Raw genomic sequence first — 19303 nt, forward strand, 5'->3', positions numbered from 1 at the left:
TGTAAATTTTCCTATTATTATTATTTTTCCAACTATGTGTTTGTAATTTGATTTAATTTAGGCCAATTTGTCATAAACCTAAAAAAAATAAGAATAATAATTGGAATATCTTATTAGAGTTTTGGAATATGATAGTGAAGTCTAAAAGCACAAAATTTTGAGAGCCGTTTGATTTAAACATGATCAATAATAATAAGTTGGGTAATAAGTCAAAATCTTTTGATGAGAAAAACTCAGCTAATCAGATGATGAGAGACCTTATTAGGACCATCCCACAATGCAAATATCTCAACTTTCATGGGGTTTGTATAATAAATCATACAAAAAAAACAACCAAGTCTAAAAGAGTCAAAAATCATGGGATACCCACTATGTAAAAATGGATTTGTACCAATTTTATCCCTATATACATTTATGAAATAATTGAACAAATTAAATTGAAAATTAGAGTACTAAAACAATGAGTTAAAAAGAAGATGAATGATAAAATAAAGAAAGGAAAAGCTAATTAAAATCAACGGTTGTGAGTGTTGAGTGAGTGGTGGCGTGGTTGATGACTTTAGACTTTATTGGTATTAGCCAAGCCAAGCCAAGAACAAAGCCCACTCAAAATTTTATCAACATCATGTCACCACATATACCTAAGAATATTAATTTATTTTTGAAAATTATTCTAACATTATTTCTAATTTCTAATATAAAATAAACCAAAAAAAAAAAAAAATGAATGAAAGAAAGAAAGAAATAATAAGAGAGGAAGACAAAGAAGCCCTCCTTGTTTCTTTCTCCTTTTTAATTATTATTATTATTTTTCTTCTTTGGTTGGCAAAATGGCTTATCTTTTTAATTTTTCGTTTTCCTCTTTCATGTGTTTTTGATATCAGTCAAAATATTTTCCCAAAATTTCATTGCTTCTCAATTCAGTTTATTTTTTATTTTTATCATATATATATGTATTTAAATTTTAGTGGGGTAATTGATTTTTTATTAATTTTTTTTTCATGAAAGATTAGAAAAGTCATTAGTCAACAGCATATATGGCAATAATATTCCTCTCTACCTTTCACTTACAATACAGGTTAAACTACAGTTTTTTTTCTTCCAATATATTAATATAATTTTTTAATTTTTACATTTAACTTAATCAAATAAATTTATTTGAAAATCTTTCAAAAAAAAAAAAAAAAGCTAACATTTACTTCATATACAATACAACTAAGTCATATACATACACAGACCCTTCTCTTCTCTTCTCTCTCCCCTCTCTCCTCTCTTCCATTTCACCTTCCTTTTCACATCCATTTAAGAGATTCCTTTAATGGTCTTTTCTCTTCCATTGGATTGTACAGATACCCACCTACAAAAAAACTCATCACAATCTTTCATTTCTTCTTGATTTTTTTTAGGCTGTTTTTCTCAGATTTTTTTTGTTCTTTTTCATTTTTATTTTTCTGGGACTATTATTAAGACATAGAACTCTTCTGGGTCTCTTGGCTTTTGCTTGATTCTGCAAACTCTTTATATGGGTTTGCTATAGAAAAAGCTTTCTTACCCAGTTGTATATGCCATAAAAGGGTTCATGAGAATAATTATATTTGCTTAAATTTTGATTTTTTTTTTCCTCACTACTTTTTTTTTTGGGGTCAATAAATTTAATTTTTTTTCCTTCTTTATATAATATATACACAAATATATATATTTGACTCTCCCTTCGTTTTTTATAAAAAATTTCTTTGAATTTCTTCTCTTAATTTGTGGAGAAAATAGAGGATGGGTAAGCAAGGACCTTGCCATCACTGTGGAGTTACAAGTGAGTTCTTGTTCCTCCATTTTTATTTGTTTTTTATTTCAACATTAAAATGGAAAATAAACTATTGGGTTCTTCAATTTTATTTTTGAAGAAATATTCTAGAAATGGTTTTATATGCTTACATAAATAATTTGATAACTGGGAGATAATTACTATGTGCAAAAAGGAATAAATTAATCAGCTGGGCAGGAAGTAAAAATACAAAATCTTGAATATATATTGTTGTTTTGTAATGTTCTGTTTTGTATATATGAATTTCTGAACTACAAGTGTCTTAGTTTCGTTGAATGTTTTCACTCTATTGAGTTTGAATCTGTTCATAAATTTTAATTTTCCATGCTCCCATTTAGTATTCAAACTTTATCTTTTCTTGTCTTGATGAGTGTTTGGCTCACTTTTCACTCTCATTCAAGCCTTAACAAGTGTCTCCCAATGCTTAATTGAGCTCTGGAGTCTAGTTGGGTACTGAGAAACTAAAGATTAATATACAAATTTATGTTTACTCAAATGTACAATTTGAGTACAAATACTAAGCCAAACCCCATCGTTTATGTTTGCTATGTGAGTGTATATAGCACAATTGCAAGCTAAATGTAACAATTTTAGTGCCCTTTTTCTGTGCCTTAGCTCAAGTAGCTTGGTGACAGTGTTGTATTGTATCCCTTATTCATTTCCAACCATTTGTTCCATTTTGTCATTTGGGGAGTGTGGTTCTTCTTACTATTAGCTTGTGAGTTTTGGTCCAAATGGCAAGAAAATTGTTCAATTCATACCCTTTTGATGTGGAATTGTATTCGAAACAACTTTTCCTATGTGATGGAGCACAATTCATTTTGTAGCTTTAAGTAGAGAGCAATTCTAATGTTTTGAATCTCTACTCGGTTGGTTTTTGGGTTATTAGTTTGAAAATTTAGTGTGGCAGTGGAAAATGTGGCTATGGCTTTTGTATTCAAGGAGATTTCTCATATCTGTTTATGACAAATCAAAGCACATTGAATCATAATTCTCATAATTTGAGTCAAAATTGAATGGAAGGACATGATATTCTCCCAGTTGCACTTGGATCTTGAGTTCTATCATGTATTGTCAATAATTTGAGCTTAAAATGAGACAAGAATTTATGAGTTTCGATATGTGACTTGAACATACATTGTTGAAAACTTTGTTAGGGGAACACACAGACATTTTCCCAATTCAAGATTAGTATGAGTTGAAAATAATGACAATGCAGCTTTGTTTATTCTCAAAATAAGCCATTACATGATCCTTATAGAGGTTGAGATGGAAATTAATCTGTGTTTGCTATGCTTTACCTGTACTTTGTGCTAATTGTTACCATGAAAATATTTGATATGTACCAATTGCTAACAACCAACAATCCTAACAGGCACTCCCCTTTGGCGTAATGGCCCTCCCGAGAAGCCAGTGCTATGCAATGCATGTGGTTCTCGTTGGAGGACTAAAGGAACACTAGCAAATTATACCCCGCTTCATGCTCGGGCAGAGCCTGATGATTTTGATGATCACAGAGTATCCAGGGTTAAGAGCATATCTATAATCAAGAACAAAGAGGCAAAACTACTAAAAAGAAAGCAGAACTATGATAGTATGGTGGTTGGTGGTTTTGCTGCTGATTACAACCAGGGTTTTCGTAAGGTTATGGAAGAAGATGCAAGTAATAGATCAAGTTCTGGTTCTGCTATATCTAACTCTGAGAGCTGTGCACAATTTGGTGGAGGAGATGCAAGTGATCTCACAGGTTGGATATTCATTAAAATTGAAACTTGTTTAGACTCAACTACACAGTTCTCTTGTTTTTGTAGTTGACACAATTTAGTGTTTGTATTTGTTGAGTTCATAGTGTCAATATTTAGCAGTTTATTCATTTCAATGAAGGGCTGCTTAGATTCTAATACTTAGCTGCAGTTGTTAGTAACAAAGGAGACTTGAATGAAGCATAAATGCCAAGTGTGTTGCTTGCATTTATTCAACTTAAGATTTCCCTTTAAGTTTACTATGTCAGCTCAATACATTCTGCTCAATGTTGTTTAGCAGCTAATAGATTCAATTGGTCTTTTATAGGTCCAGCTCAGTCAAATGCGTGGGACACTACAGTACCTTGTAGGAAAAGGACTTGCATCGTTCGTCCAAAACAATCTCCTGTCGAGAAGCTGACAAGGGATCTTTTTACCATTTTACAAGAACAACAGTCTTCATACTTCTCTGGATCTTCTGAAGAAGATCTTCTTTTCGAGAGTGAAACACCAATGGTTTCTGTTGAGATAGGACATGGAAGTGTCCTAATTAGGCACCCCAATGCAATAGCTAGGGAAGAGGAATCGGAAGCTAGCTCGCTTTCATTTGATAACAAAAATTCTCATAGTAATGAGGCTTATTCGCATTCGACAAACCTTTGTGATAGCAAAGGCATTACTTTCACTGGGTCTGGAAGTAAGAAGGTCAACTTTGCTGAATATGGGATGGAGCAAGAACATTTTAGAAGGTAATTTACTGCACTAGCTTGGATTATTGTTGATTGCATATAACATGTACAAACACAGTCTAGTTAGTTGCACAATTACTCCTCAACTCATATTCAACTATAAGCCTAATGGATATGTTGCACATATGAAGTGTTTATGTGAAGAATTTCATACAACACTGAGTATTCGGTGGTTATGTGGCACGTATTATACAATAACACATAACGGGGAGAATAGGACCGTGAAAGCACATGTAGTAAAGTGGAAACACCACCTTAGATACTTGAATGTGTATGTGCACGCATATACTTGCCTGCAGATAAAATTAGCACTTTTCTAAGGTAGAAAGAAATTGTTCTTACGAGGATGGAAAAGTATAACCGTTTCCCACTCTATTTCTAACATTTCTATGCTTTGGATTTTCAGGGAAAAGTCTCACCATGAAATCTTCCAAATGTTGGGAAGCCATAATTCACCTTTGCGTCAGATAGATTTAAATGTAAGATGCATTTTATTGTCATACTTACCACACAACTTAGTCAATATCAATTTATGGTTATTTTGATTTTGATTTTCTTTTTTCTTAGTTTATCAAATAAGTAGCAGCTGTAATTATAAACTGAAGTACCGAACTACTCAAACATGAATCAGTTGGTAATATTGTTTTTCAATAGTTAAGCAACCACCTTCATTGCATTTATTGATTCTTTTAGGATAATGTGGATTTTGAGGAATTCCTAAGACACCTAACAAATGATGAGCAACAACAATTACTGAAGTTTCTTCCTCCAATTGATGCTGCCAAACTTCCAGATGGGTTAGAATTTTTGTCCTGACTCAATTTTGTTAGATAAGCCATCTCTTCTTGCATTATACTAGCGTGTAACTATACTGCGGTATGATGGGACGAGAGAGTATCTTCCATTCAAGCTGAATAAAATTAATGAAAAAACCTCTTATGTGATCTGATTATTGTTTTCTCGTCTATGCAGCCTTAAAAGCCTGTTTGATAGCCCTCAGTTCAGGGAGAACATTACATCCTTTCAGCAACTGCTTGCAGAAGGGGTCTTTGATATGTCCTTCTCTGGGGCAAAACCCGAAGATTGTAAAGTTTTGAAAAAGCTTGTGTTAACTAATTTGTCAAAGTCTAAATGGGTTGAACACTTGCAGCTGCTTAAGGTTTGCAGTTCATTTGAATCCTTGTTATCTCAAATAACAATCGATATGGAAACGAACCTATAATTAATTATCACTCATTAGCATCTGTCTCTTTCTTGGCAGAATCCTAAAAATAGCTCTAGAGGGTCTTCTTCTATATCTGGACCCAATGTTGCAGCATCAACTAACAAGAGACCACAAGACAACCAAAATAAAAAATTTCCAGGTGAGGCTAAAAATAATTTCTTGTGGTATATTGTTTGCTTAATGACACAAGTTATTCGTTGTTCTATAACACAAACCGCCTTGGTTAACTCCTATTGCATGTTTGAAGGGAAACCAAAGAGAAGCAAACAAATTGGAAGTAATTGAATACATCTAAGTAGAAATTTGAATATTATTTTATTTAACAATAGAAAAATGGAGTATGTGCAAATCCTTTTGACATGCAAATTTCAATCAACACTTACAAATGGGAAGATATATTTAGGAATTTCATATCATTCACACCCTTTGATCCTACCAATTTTGACAATGTTATAGAATAAACAAATGGAAATTTGTTAGTGTTTTTTAGAACTAAAATGCATGTATGGTTTTCTAAGCATATCTTTAATCTTTCAGAAGTAAAGATAGTGATGAAGAGCCCCAAAAGGGTGATAATGAAGGGTGGCTATGATAAGAAAGAAGTCATCGACAACAATGACGGCTCTTGCTTTAGCCCAAGAAGCTTATTTGCTGCATCACCCGATGGTGGCTCATTCTTGCTTGACTCAATCAATTTTGTTGAAGAAAGTTCTGATCAGGACTTGCTGCTGGATGTGCCATCCAATGGCTCTTTTGCGCAAGCAGAGCTTCTTCTCCCAACAATAAGTTTTGGTTCCCAACAAGCAAGCACTAGTAGTAGCTCCATTTCCCCACATCACCATGCCCATCCCTGAGAAGACCATCATCGAATGCAGCATTGATCCGTAGAAGAACTATATAGGTATGCCTTATGCCAGGAACATCATGACTGCGTTTCGCCTATTTTGTTTGGTAGACACAGAAAAACATAAAAAAACGAAAAGAAAAAGTCTGAATGAGGTTTGATGGTTGCTCTTCTTTTCCCTTGACCTTTTTGAACTTGGAATTCAAGGGGATGAATTTGGGTGGGTTTTGTTGTATAGGTTGACAACAGGTTGTAATATATAGTTCATAATGCACAAGTGGTAAATTTTAGGTTTTTGTATGAAATGGCATACTCTTAGTCTTGTCAAGAAAGGGGGGCTTTGTTTTCATGTTCCTTAACATTGTTTATAAAATAGATGGGGGACAAAACTAGGCAAATTACTTTGTGGGGGAGAAAAAAGGAAGTGCCCCTCTCTAGGAACAAAGAGAGAATATTAGTTGGTTTGTAAGGTAGGCTCCTTGTTGAATGGTTTGATCAATGCATCGGTTTGTAATGGTGAAATGAATTAGTATTAGTTCCAATTAATAGAAAATTTTAAGTTATAGTTTACTAAAAAATTGATTTAATATAAACCATAGATGTTCATACAACCTTATGAGATGCCTTGTTCAATAAGTAAACCTTTAATGGATAGCAAGTGAAGAGAGATTATGAATAAAGATGCACTTAAACTATAGGCTTCTTTAAACAATGTAAAGGTTGCCTTTGATATCTATTTCAAATACCTTAGGTGATCCAAATAGTAGAAGGGAAGTTATACAATTTAATATAGAATTCTACATATTTTAATTCTTCAATAAGAATATGATTTGGGGTGGCAAAACGCGTCTTGTGTTCGTGTCATATTTTATGTGACTTGCTTTTATATTTTGTGTCAAGTGTGTCGATCTGTTTTTTGACTAGTGTCTAATTCTCTCAATCCTAACTTGGCTCGTAAAAATCGTGTGTCGACTCACTGTGACTTGTTTTGCTATTATTGAAGCTGGAGTTGTAGAGAAAAATGATAGATTTAGGTTCTATTAGAAAATTTATGTATATATAGTTTGTTAGATATATAATAATAATTAAAAAATTTAAAATATTTTTAATTTTATGTTAAAAAAGTTAAATTTAAATTTTTAACTTAACTTTGAATCACTAAATATATATTTTACTATAATTATATTATTATTAATAATTTTTATTTTATTATATTTAAATAAATCGTGTCAAATTCGTGTTAAGTGAGTTATGTCGTATTTGACCTGTTTTTATTTCATGTCAAATCGTGTCGACCAGCGTTTAATTTTCTTGACCTTAACCCGTAAAATTCGTATCGTGTTCGTGTGCCGTGCTGAAACCCGTTTTGCTACTCTTAAATATGATTTGAGTGTTGGGCATCATAAATTATCCCTTGGCAATTCTCGGTTGTATAATAGCCTTCACTTTAAACTAAAATGATTTAAGACTAACAATGCATAATAAATCTATACTATTCCATAGAGTGAACATGACCAATAACAGGATGAGGGCAACACATGATGAGTAACACTAGGAAAATACCTAAAGAAAATGCTTGTCTTGACAGAGAAAGCTTTAACTAAAGTGAATGATCCTTGTCCACATACTTTTATACCAAGTCTAATGTAACACTTTTTTGTTGAAGCAAACATGCACACACACACACCTTCAATAGTGCAATAATAGGAGAATCATAATAATGACTTCCAAAACCTTAATGTATCATCATTTTGCCCCCTTTTTTGTTGAAAGTAGAATTTGTTATCACAATTATGTTTTTTTTCCCCTTTCTCCCTTCAATACTTAAATGGCAAAAATCTCTTTTGAAGACACCATTACAAAACTAAAAGAAACTTATTGTTTTGGGGTGTCCACAATTAGTTAAGAGCATCGTTTTAAGATACCTTATAATATGTAACCTTCTAATATATTAACATATTGTTATTAATACAATTTATTTGTGAGTTCTATGTATTTCAATTTGAAATTAATGCAAATATAAATGTGTGGAACTATAGATATGTTGAACTCTTGAGCATTTATCATTAGTTAATTGAAGGTGAACTATTTTCTCAAAAAGATTCTATTCAATATATAAACAAAATAATATATGTTGGAAAATATGGTGATGAATGAAAACATATCATAAACAAATAGGATTCTCTTCCTTTTTCTTGCGCCGCAATTATGATCATTGTAGAGTTTTATACTTATTTATTTAATTTTTTTATAAAAAAAAAATCCCTAAACTATAAAAATTGTTACAAATGTCATCTTCCAATTACATTGTTTATATTTCAAATAATAATATTATAAACGTTAATTTATTGCAGTTCAAAAATTCAAATAAAACAAATACTTAAATAAATAGCAATTTAACATAATATGGCATGCCAACTTTGTAAAATGTTTACTTACTAACTAGTACATATGCTTTAATTCTTAACATAATTTTTGTTGAAAGGAAACAGAGAAATTCCATTAAAAGGTACCAAGCCTAAAAAGATTTGAGATACAAAAGATAATTAAATTTAGACAGTTAAATCCATAAGTAAGTCTGATCACCACACACGGGTCTCATCTAAATCTAGAGCTCATTTAGGTAAACAATGAACAACATGATTCTTAGACCGATTACAAAGTCAGGAATATGCTATTAAAAGATTTTCAAACATAATTAATATCATTAAGGACAATACCAAACTCATTGAGAAAAGGAGTTCTGTTATTGACAGCAAAAACTACCCGCTGACAATCAGAGAATACAATAACCGACGTATGTACATGTGCAGGTAACAAGAAAACCCATGAAGCAATTGAATATTTAATTCTTAACATAATTAAGAGTACATTTGCTTGGAAATAATGAAACCAACGAACATAAATTGAATATTGTGTAATTGAAAAATTTGATAAGAAATAGAAATTGAATATTATGTCATTTTTGTTTGGTTCTTTAGTGTGTGATTGTATATTTCTGTTAGTTTCTTTAAATTCTATCATTTTTTTTTTGTTAAAAACTATGAACAAACTATAACATTTTGTCAAGAGAAATTTGAAAAAAAAAAAAAGTTCTCAAAGATGCCATAATTTTTCTTATAATTATTAAATTAAAATATGTAAAATTCAAATTTGCAACTAAAATTTCATATTGACTAGAAATAAGAAGGATCATGGGTATATAAGGAAGTACGTATCTCTATTGGTATGAGTGTTAGGACTAAATTAGTGCTTTTTAGTAGATTTTTAAAGTGGTTTTAATTAGTTTTTAGTTGTGCTTGTGCAATTTTACGCTTTTAGTTGTTAATGTTTTTAGGTTTAGTATTGGACAAGAGTAGAGCAAATTCAAAAAAAAAAATGTGTAAGAAGGATGAATTAAATAAAAATTTTGTCGCTAGAGCACTAAGAAAATAATTCAAGAAAGAAATCAAGTGCGATTGGAGCTTCTAATGCTAAAGAATTGGAAAGTGTGGAGTAGTGCATCAACACTGGACTTCAATGTCAGGGCATTAAAATACAAAAATTTGGTAGCAAGGTCATGAAACTATTAATTCTTCTCTATCAAAAATCGGGCTTCAAGCACCGCGACACTTACTTGTAGTGTCGCGACCCGCTATGGAAAATTTAGAAGGGGATCTCGTGCATTGAAGACACGGGCCGCAACACTACAAGTGAGTGTCGTGACCCCTCTTATTCTTACGATAATTAGGGTTATGCTGAATGTAATTTTGTGTTTGATTTTAGAATAGATTGGACTATCATTTAAAATATATAGATATAAATTCAGTCCAATTAAAATATATTCTAATGATAAATGAATAAAAATTTAAATTTAAATAATAAAAAAATATGGAATCACACTATAAAATAATAATTCTTTATAAGAAGTAATAATAAAATACATTTTTGAAAAATAATATATATCATAATATGATTAAATATGTGTATATTTATCACGCTTATAACAACCTTCGTAATAGAATAATTTATTATGATTATATATAATAAAAGTATTTGAATAATAAAAAATTATTTATGTTAAATATCAATTTAAACAAATTATTTAATTTAATACAAATATTATTTCCGTAAAATTTTGATATAAATAATTTCAATAATTAAAAAGTGGATCATATTTATAATTTTAATAATTCAATGAGAATATATAATTCTATTACTATTTTGCTTTTCTTAGAATCCATTGAGTATATATTTTTTAATTAATATCATTTTAAATTTCAAAATATTATGTAGGGTTAAATATAAAATTATATATTTCTACCATTTTTAATAAATAAATTTGTAAATCATTTCATTTAAATTCTTTTTAAATTTAAAATATATTTATAAAATTTTAAATAAAAAAAAAGTCATATATGCATGGAATTATTTGTTTATCGCTCAGTGTTAAATGAGATAAATAATTTCAGACAACTAGAATTAATTAAATTAGTTATTCAGACTTCCAACATGTCTAAACATAAGATTGAACAAATTATACAATTTAATTCAGTCCAATCATGCTTACCAAATGAACCATTAGAAGTAAGGTTGCTAAAAATAATGTAAAATAGAGATACAATAAAATATTATATTTTTAGATGATGTAAAAATTTTAAACAACTTTAAACAATGCTATGATTAGAGATGTTTTAAAACCACTGTGAATATCGTGGTTCAGTGAGCATTAGCCCATGACGTATTTAATTTTGTTGAGTGAAGTTCGCTCTGAGATCACATTCTCTGTAGAGATAATGTTGTGGTCTAACCTTTTAGTGGCTCAGTGAGCATTAGCCTATGACGTATCTAATTTTGTTGAGTGAAGTTCGCTCTGAGATCACATTCTCTGTTGAGACATTGTGGCCTAACCTTTTAAACACTTCTTTTTAAATAATAATAAGGGTGAATATTATTTTTGGCTATGTATTTTGTAAAAGTTACTGATTGGAATCTCTGTTTTGTTAAATAATAAAATAGATCCTATATTTTCCAAAACGGTAAAAATTAGACTTTGAACTCAGTTTTTAACATTTTTTTTTTTAATATAACCAATTTGAAAACAATTCTTAATACAAAACTAGTTTTGTTATAACACTTCTAGATCGAATTATCATTAAGTTTTATTTTGACAAAAAATCAATTAAGGGTCTTATTTGTACAATTTAAAAAAATACAAGATTCATTTTGCCATTCAATAAAACTGAAAGTCCAATTAATAACTTTTACAAAACACAATATCTATAATAATAATAATAATAATAAAACGAAAAAAACAAAACCACATCTTGATGCTGCAAGTCCACCTAATTTTATTAAAATATTCACTGAGTCTTGTTATTATTATTTCAAAAAAAAAATTAAAGTCTTTTCTAAATTATTGAACTAATTATTAAAGTTATCTCCGTCAATTTTTACATTCACATTAAAGCAAATTAGACTATTTATATATATAATTATAAAATAATTCTATGCTAGGATATTGGTTTTGTTGTTATAGTATGGTGACATTTTTTTAACTCTTCATGTAAATGATTTTTTGGTGTGTATACTATCAAATATCTTCTTGCGTGTATTAGATTAAATGTTTAAAAAATTAAAATCTTTAAAAATTTCTAACACCAAAAACATAAAAAGTTGAAATTTTTTTAAAGTAAAAAGCTGAAAACTTTAAATATAAAAATATTAAAGAAAATAAATATTTATTAAACTATTTATTAATACTCATCATAACTAGACTGTAATAGTCTCTTAAGAAATTTAACTTTCCTATCCTCTCTCTAATCCTATCGCCTCTATTACTGTTGAACCACCACCATGCCGCCTCAAATCACACCACTGGCTAGATCTTGCGAACCTATTGCGACCCAACCATCCCCATCTTTCTCCCCTAGCTCTCCCTCGCGCGAACCCCGATCAACCCCAACCCCAAACAGTAAACACATAATACAATTTACCGACTGATCTTTCTACTCCGCACGTCGAAGCCTGGATAAGTTTAAATAAAAAAAAAAACTTAATTTGTTAACTAATCACTTATATTTTGTTGTATTTACTTTTATTTAATTATATAAAGTAGTTAGATTCAGCGCCGGCCCTAAGTTAAAATGGGCTATAAGCAAAAAAAAAATAATTTGGCCCTTACTATAAAGATAAATAGTATTTTTAAAAAGTATTTTTTTTTATTTGGGCCCCTAAAATGAGCAGGCCCTAAGCATAGCCCTATGCCCAGGGTCGGCCATGGCTAAATTTGATGATTTTCTTATTTTTTTGAAATCTTTTTCAAACTACTTACAGATGAGGTAATATTTTTTGGGAAATTTGAAATTCTATACATAATAAACCCTAATATTATTTTTCTAAACCTAAATGTTATACCATAGGCCATATATGACTACATTTTCTATATTCCCATAATACCCCTCACATTTGAACCAAACAATTCCAAAGCTTCTCTCTTTCTCTCTCGCCCAAACGACCACCCACAACCTCCACGGCTCAACCAAAGAGCACGGCTCCGACACCTCCACGACCTCCGACGACCTCCGAGGACCACCCAGCCCCTTCTCTCTTCCTCTCTCTCTCAACCCGTGCAACCTACCGAAAACCAAAAAAAAAAAAAAATAATGGGTCCGATGGTCCGATGGTCGGACTGTCATGGGGTCCGATGGTCCATGACAGTCCGACCATCGGTCCATCGGACCCATTGTTTTTTCTTTTTTTTTGGTTTTCGGTGGTTCTCTTCTATTCTAACCTTTGAAGATGGCTAGATCTCTCTCAATTCTAAATTCTTTCCCCATAACTGAAACGGAGTTCTAATTTTCTATTTATAAACTGCTGTAATAAAACTTTTGCTTGGCCTTTATGGTGTTCCCTCCTTTGCTAGACACACATTCCAGATTTTTTTTTTCTTGTGCAGAGGATTATGATCTTATTTGTTGTACATGTTTTTTAGTTTAGTTTTTTATCTTCTTCCCTGTTTATATATATATTTGGTATCTAGAAATTGTGTTTGATTCTCTGAAACCTTACCGTGTTTATCTCTTGTAGGATGGGAAAACTTTGGAAAATGAATTAGAGGTGGTTGAAGGAATGAAGTTGGACAGGGGCTATATTTCACTGGTCGGACTGGAATGAAGAAAAAACAATGGGTCCGATGGTCCGATGGTCGGACTGTCATGGGGTCCGATGGTCGGACTGTCATAGGACCATCGGACCCCATGACGGTCCGACCATCGGACCATCGGACCCATTATTTTTTCTTTTTTTTTTGGTTTTCGGTAGGTTGCACGGGTTGAGAGAGAGAGGAAGAGAGAAGGGGCTGGGTGGTCCTCGGAGGTCGTCGGAGGTTGTGGAGGTGTCGGAGCCGTGCTCTTCGGTTGAGCCGTGGAGGTTGTGGGTGGTCGTTTGGGCGAGAGAGAAAGAGAGAAGCTTTGGAATTGTTTGGTTCAAATGTAAGGGGTATTATGGGAATATAGAAAATGTAGTCATATATGGCCTATGGTATAACATTTAGGTTTAGAAAAATAATATTAGGATTTATTATGTATAGAATTTCAAATTTCCCTATTTTTTTTTAATCTGAATAGAATCATTGTAGTTTATAAACATGGATAAGAGGAGGAATGAGAGAGACAGAAAAAGGGACTGATTAGAGATAAAGAGGAGAGAGGGAAAATATATTGTTTTATTAATTTAGGGTTGTTTGTTACGTCGTATAAGTGTCCCATTGTATTAAATAATAAAACATAAAAAGCGAATAAGTACCCAAAGTTTTATGTTTGTAAGTATCAAAAACCCAATGTTTATTTTTAGCGGTATAAGTACCCAATATTTGTAAAACTATAATTTTCTTCCAGTTTCGTCAATACAGACTCTGTTTGAATTTATTAAAAGAACATTTGAAAGTCATTGATACTACATATTTCTATCTAGACCCAATGATCAAGAATTTAGGCCTTATATGTGCCATGTTTAAGACAATAACAGAACAAAATTAGAGAAAAATTACAGTTTCATAAACATTGGGTACTTATGCTGTTAAAAATAAACATTGGGTTTATGCCGCTTACAAACATAAAACTTTGAATACTTATGTCGCTATTTACCCAATAATAAATAACACTATGTTTGGATAAAGCAATGTATTGTATTAATTATTACAACCAAAAATTTTAATACAATGTACATTGTATTATTTAATACATAACAAATGGTCCGGATTAGCATGTATTATAATATATACAAAGGATTCGGGGTCAACACCAATCTCTGACCCGAACCCAGACCCGAGACCCAGACTTGAACCCAGTATCCAAACCCAGACCCGGGACCCAAACCCAAACTTGGACCTGAGACCCAGACCCATACCCATACCCAGACTTGGACATGGACCCCAGACCTGGACCCCAAATTCAGATCCGAACCCAAACCTGGACCGAGACTTGGACCAAGGATCCGAACCCAGGACTTGGGATTTGGGACTTAGATTCGGGACCCGAACCCAGGACTCAGACCTGTAGTTAGTGTTGGGATCGAGTGTATTGAAAATATATTATAACTTTACACAATCTATTAATACAAGTAAATACCAAACATAGTATTGTATTAAATAATACTAATACAATACAATACTATACGGCGTACCAAACAAGTCCTTAGTAAATTATAATTTATGTTTAAAATATTATTAAAGAATAAATAAGATATAATTTAATGTACTTTAAGTATTCACTATTTTATACACTTATTTATTACTATTAAATCTATTATCAATGATATGTTCTATATAATTTGAGTAAATTTAATTCTTCGTGACGACATATTTTTTTAGCTTATTTAATATATTGTCTAATAATATATTGCTACATATTTCTAAATCGACACTTAATCGCTAAAAAGAATATTAAAACTGCAACAAAATATTTTTGTCGCCATTTTTTTTAATTAGAGTCGTAAAGAAGTTTTTCTTAGTAATTGCTCAGCATAATTACTCGAAAATTAGAGAATTACTTTTTTTTTTTTTAAAGAAATAACAATTTTATTAAATTTAGCATTCGAAATACAAAATATCCAACATAACTAGTGAAGCATTAAACACATAAATACTAAGTTCAAATAAAGACTGAGACATCCTAACAACATGTACTATTGGGTTTGCTGAAAATTTAACAAAAGGGATTGTAACAAAAGGCAAAGAAAGCAATAAAAATTGACAGTCCTAAACCAAGTTCCCAAAACAGAGCAAAGAGAAGCATGACTAGCTTGAATAGAGACCAAACTATCAGATTCCAGTTCAACATTTTGCCATTCTTATCTTTTAACCCAGCTTAATACTTCTTTAATGCCCATGATCCTACAACTTCAGGAGCAAATGTACCAGCTTAATTACTCGAAAATTAGAGAATTACTTGAGTATCTTTAATTACACCATTATTTTGTAATTATATACACAAACAAATGTATTAACTGTGTAATTACCTCGAATTTTCCACAAGCATCCTAAACTTTTTCTATTTACACTGAAAAAAAAATTTTATAACAAAATGTGAGCTCTAAATTTCCTTTACTCAAATTCTTGCTCTCCAATGGTGTTGCTAAGCTAACTATCAAAACCCAGTCATAAATCAATCTGAATAATGCGTACCTGACTCTGTCCACCAAACAACTCAAGGAAAGGTCATGCCCCGTCGTCGAGCTATTTCCAGGAAGCTGCAATTTTCATTATTCCGAATCCGATCACCAGAGTCTTCGCAAATCATTTTCAGCACCTCCAACAGATTCAGCTCCCTACGAGGAACCTCCTTATCCCCATCTTTCAATCGCTCAAGAATCGAACTCGGAAGTTTCCTAACTAGCACTGGAATTGGCGGCAGTGGTGACTGTGATGGTGGTGCTTTTTCATTATGAACAGCTGCCTCCTTGGTTTTGTTGCCGATATCCTTATCATTGATTGCACCATTCTCCGAAACGATGTCGTTTACTTCGTCGTTTTGGCTGAACTTCAATTTTCTCTTCCCTGAGCTTTCTCCACCGTTGATTTCACCATCTTCCGTGGAATCAGAGCCGTCACTTTCCGGAGTATCCCTTTCTGACTCCAATTCGTCTCCAGATTTATCTCTATTCTCCTCTGATATCTTCAATTTCTTCATTGGCGATTCGCCTAATCCATCTTTCAAAGACGGTTCCCTCGTCAAAACCTTAAATACTTCCAATCCATTTCCAGAAACTTCCAAAGGCAAACGATTAAGGTCAAAAGGGGGTTGAGCACGCTGCGCCAGTTCGACTTCCGAAAACCCTAATTCCGAATCCCTGCTCAAATCCACCGTCTCATAACCTTCAGAGGAACCACCCACTCCGATTGCGGCAGTTTCGCTGCATCCCCCGTCGGTCCCTTGAAGATTTTGACGATCTCCTCCGGCATGGGTCTCCACGACGTCCTTCAGCGGTTGAATCTCGTTAGAACTCCCAGCCGCTGACTCTTCTGGCGGGGTATGGAATACTTCGTGAGAGTTGCTGTGAGTGTTTTCTTCTTCCTGACTGTCTGTCAGCGAAACCATCATTATCCCGGTAGATTCGACAGGAAACTCCTCGGACTCGGACTCCGGCTCCAACGAAGCGTGGTTTTGAGGGTTGTAAGGTACACGGGCTAATGGGCAGCATCGTAGGGTTTCCTCTTGAGAGGAGGACACGTGGCATAAAGGTACGATGAAGCCAATGGGATCCTCAACGTCGGTGGGGACGCCGCCGACGTCGTCCATTTCTCCCTGCCGTCGAAATCAATTCCCAAAATTCTAGAAGAAGACTTTTTTTTTTTTTTTCAATTTTCCAGAGAGAAAATAGTTATTTTTCTAATATTTCTTTTTCGTCGAATTATATACGAGTGAGGTTCCCGCCTTTTATTTTTCGAATCAACGGTGGATGAATAATTAATGGACGGCCAGGATTAAGTAGTTTTCAAACAATGAATTAGGTTTACTCGTATTATATTTCGACATTTATTTGTTATGTATTTTTTTTTTTTTTGACAATGAACTTTCATTAAAAATATTCAAAAGTTTATACATAGAGAAAAGATGAAAAATCATCTATTCAAATTAGTTTATCATCCACCCTGAGTGCACGAACTGCTAATTCATGTGTACAATAAACATGAATCAGAGATGTCTCAGGAAAACTGCATAACAAACTAGCAAAAAAATCTAGGAAAGATCCTACTTCAAAACAAGAAAGAAGGATCTCCTAGATAATACAGTAATTAAAAATAATCAACTAGACTCGAAAGATTTATTAGGTAGCCCGATGCAAGAGACCAATCCAGTGCAACCACTAAAGCTACATAAGTTTAGCTGCTACTAATCTGTGAACCTCCCTACAAAACCAAAGATAAAAATAATAATGATTAGAACATATTATACCAATGAAAATAATAATAATAATAATAATAATAATAATGTAAAAAAAAAAAAATAGAAACTTATCTCTAACTCGAATACTTGGAGAGAGATCTTGTTCAAACTTGTTAAATTTTTGTCATCTCCAAAAGATAAAATTTTACATAATAAACTAATGAACATTAACATAACATAATAATATTACCGTACAAAATAACACAACAATATATGAAAAATACTTGCAATGTTAAGACAAATAAAATAACTTATTAAAAGAAAAATTGGATAAAACTTAACAACATAAATGAAAAATTGAAAAAGAGTAATAAAAAAAGAAAACTAAAATAATCTAATAACTAAAAAATAAATAACAATATCTTAAAATAATAAGAAATAAAAAATGCTACCTAAAATAATATATTTAGGTTAATAACTACCAATAATTCTGTAAAAAAATTAAAAAACTAATTAGACACGTAAAAAAAAATAACCAAGAAAATCTCCACCACTTTCAACAAACTACCCAACCAGCCATAAAAAAACTGTTGCATGAGTAATCATCCCTGATCATTAGTGACAAATAAGAACCACCAAAAAAATTGACAGTCGCATAGTGATTTGGTCACACAACAAAAAAAAAATATATATATATATTAAAAATGAATATTTAAAAATTGTTATAATAATAATAATAATGATAAAACATAGGTTGGAAAGACATTCTTGGAACAGCACTGAAATCTCCATTCAGATCAACATACCGAAAAGTGGCGATATGGTGTTAATGGTAGGAAATCCAGAGATAGAAAAAGGAGTTTGATTGAACCCAAGATGAAAAGTGCAGTCAAGAAATATTGTAAAGGACTGACACTATTTCAAATTGTAGTATAAAAGAACCTCTGGAAAAATAAAATATACAAAACAAAGAAAAAGACAGTAAAAAAAAAAAAAAGAACACATAGATAAGATCAAAATTCTATGATAAATCAAATGAGAAAAACAAAAAAGAATAATAAGGAATTGTAGAAACGTTTATGGCCAAAAAAGTAAAAATAAGAGAATACATATCTGAGAGTCGGTGTCTTGAAATCGCATGGTGGTTATGTAGATCTCATTAATCAACTATTAATGTTGCCGCTTCCAACAAGCAACATACCCAAAATCGATTAAAAAGATAACATCATCTCAAAAATTATACAAAATTTTCTTTGATGGAAGAAGAAAAAATTATTTGTTATGTATTATTGTTAGTGAATAATGTCAATAACAGCCCGTCTAGCTCAGTTGGTAGAGCGCAAGGCTCTTAACCTTGTGGTCGTGGGTTCGAGCCCCACGGTGGGCGTATATGTTAAATTCATTTTTAAATTTTTTATCATTACAAATAAATATGTATATTTTTTAGTAAATTTTCTTAATAATCGTCCTTGAATTTCTATTTTATATTAACATCAAATGTGAATGTAATTGAGTTAGATGACTAAGAATGTTGTGAATAGAATCATATACAAAT

The 19303-nt window shown here is 31.8% G+C and overlaps 2 protein-coding genes and 1 non-coding gene across 7 annotated transcripts; 2 read left to right on the forward strand and 1 right to left on the reverse strand.

Annotated features, from left to right (window-relative positions):
* Positions 1-1070: 1070 nt before the first annotated feature.
* On the forward strand, positions 1071-6687 carry LOC115716392 (GATA transcription factor 26). Its single transcript, XM_030645178.2, has 8 exons — positions 1071-1810; positions 3198-3569; positions 3893-4313; positions 4720-4792; positions 5007-5110; positions 5286-5472; positions 5575-5677; positions 6076-6687. The coding sequence occupies exons 1-8, from the start codon at positions 1771-1773 to the stop codon at positions 6390-6392; spliced, it is 1617 nt and encodes a 538-aa protein (XP_030501038.2). The 5' UTR covers positions 1071-1770; the 3' UTR covers positions 6393-6687.
* Positions 6688-12083: 5396 nt separating this feature from the next.
* Positions 12084-17306, reverse strand: LOC115717129 (uncharacterized). Of its 5 annotated transcripts, none has more exons than XR_004011690.2 (3): positions 16047-17305; positions 15881-15921; positions 15413-15755 (listed from the first exon to the last, which is right to left on the reverse strand). XR_004011690.2 is itself a non-coding variant. In XM_030646076.2 (2 exons), the coding sequence occupies exon 1, from the start codon at positions 17158-17160 to the stop codon at positions 16069-16071; it is 1092 nt and encodes a 363-aa protein (XP_030501936.2). In that variant the 5' UTR covers positions 17161-17306; the 3' UTR covers positions 12084-12388; positions 16047-16068. The 5 variants fall into 5 exon arrangements, 3 of the variants coding, with proteins under 3 accessions (XP_030501936.2, XP_030501935.2, XP_030501933.2); XR_004011689.2 differs by having other exon boundaries at positions 15413-15761; positions 16047-17304; XM_030646076.2 differs by lacking the exons at positions 15413-15755; positions 15881-15921 and adding an exon at positions 12084-12388 and having other exon boundaries at positions 16047-17306.
* A 1756-nt stretch (positions 17307-19062) lies between these two features.
* Positions 19063-19135, forward strand: TRNAK-CUU (transfer RNA lysine (anticodon CUU)). Its single transcript has one exon. It is a non-coding gene; the product is annotated as a tRNA-Lys (tRNA).
* The last annotated feature ends 168 nt before the right edge of the window (positions 19136-19303 follow it).

This window comes from Cannabis sativa, chromosome 5 (genome assembly GCF_029168945.1).
Source record: "Cannabis sativa cultivar Pink pepper isolate KNU-18-1 chromosome 5, ASM2916894v1, whole genome shotgun sequence".
Lineage (NCBI taxonomy): Eukaryota > Viridiplantae > Streptophyta > Magnoliopsida > Rosales > Cannabaceae > Cannabis > Cannabis sativa.

Coding starts and splice junctions, on each gene's coding strand:
- LOC115716392 (XM_030645178.2), top strand. CDS start 1,771: ATGGGTAAGCAAGGACCTTGCCATCACTGTGGAGTTACAA. Junction 4,314..4,719: donor GAGCAAGAACATTTTAGAAG/GTAATTTACTGC, acceptor TTGGATTTTCAG/GGAAAAGTCTCACCATGAAA. Junction 5,473..5,574: donor AACACTTGCAGCTGCTTAAG/GTTTGCAGTTCA, acceptor CTTTCTTGGCAG/AATCCTAAAAATAGCTCTAG.
- LOC115717129 (XM_030646076.2), bottom strand. CDS start 17,160: ATGGACGACGTCGGCGGCGTCCCCACCGACGTTGAGGATCCCATTGGC.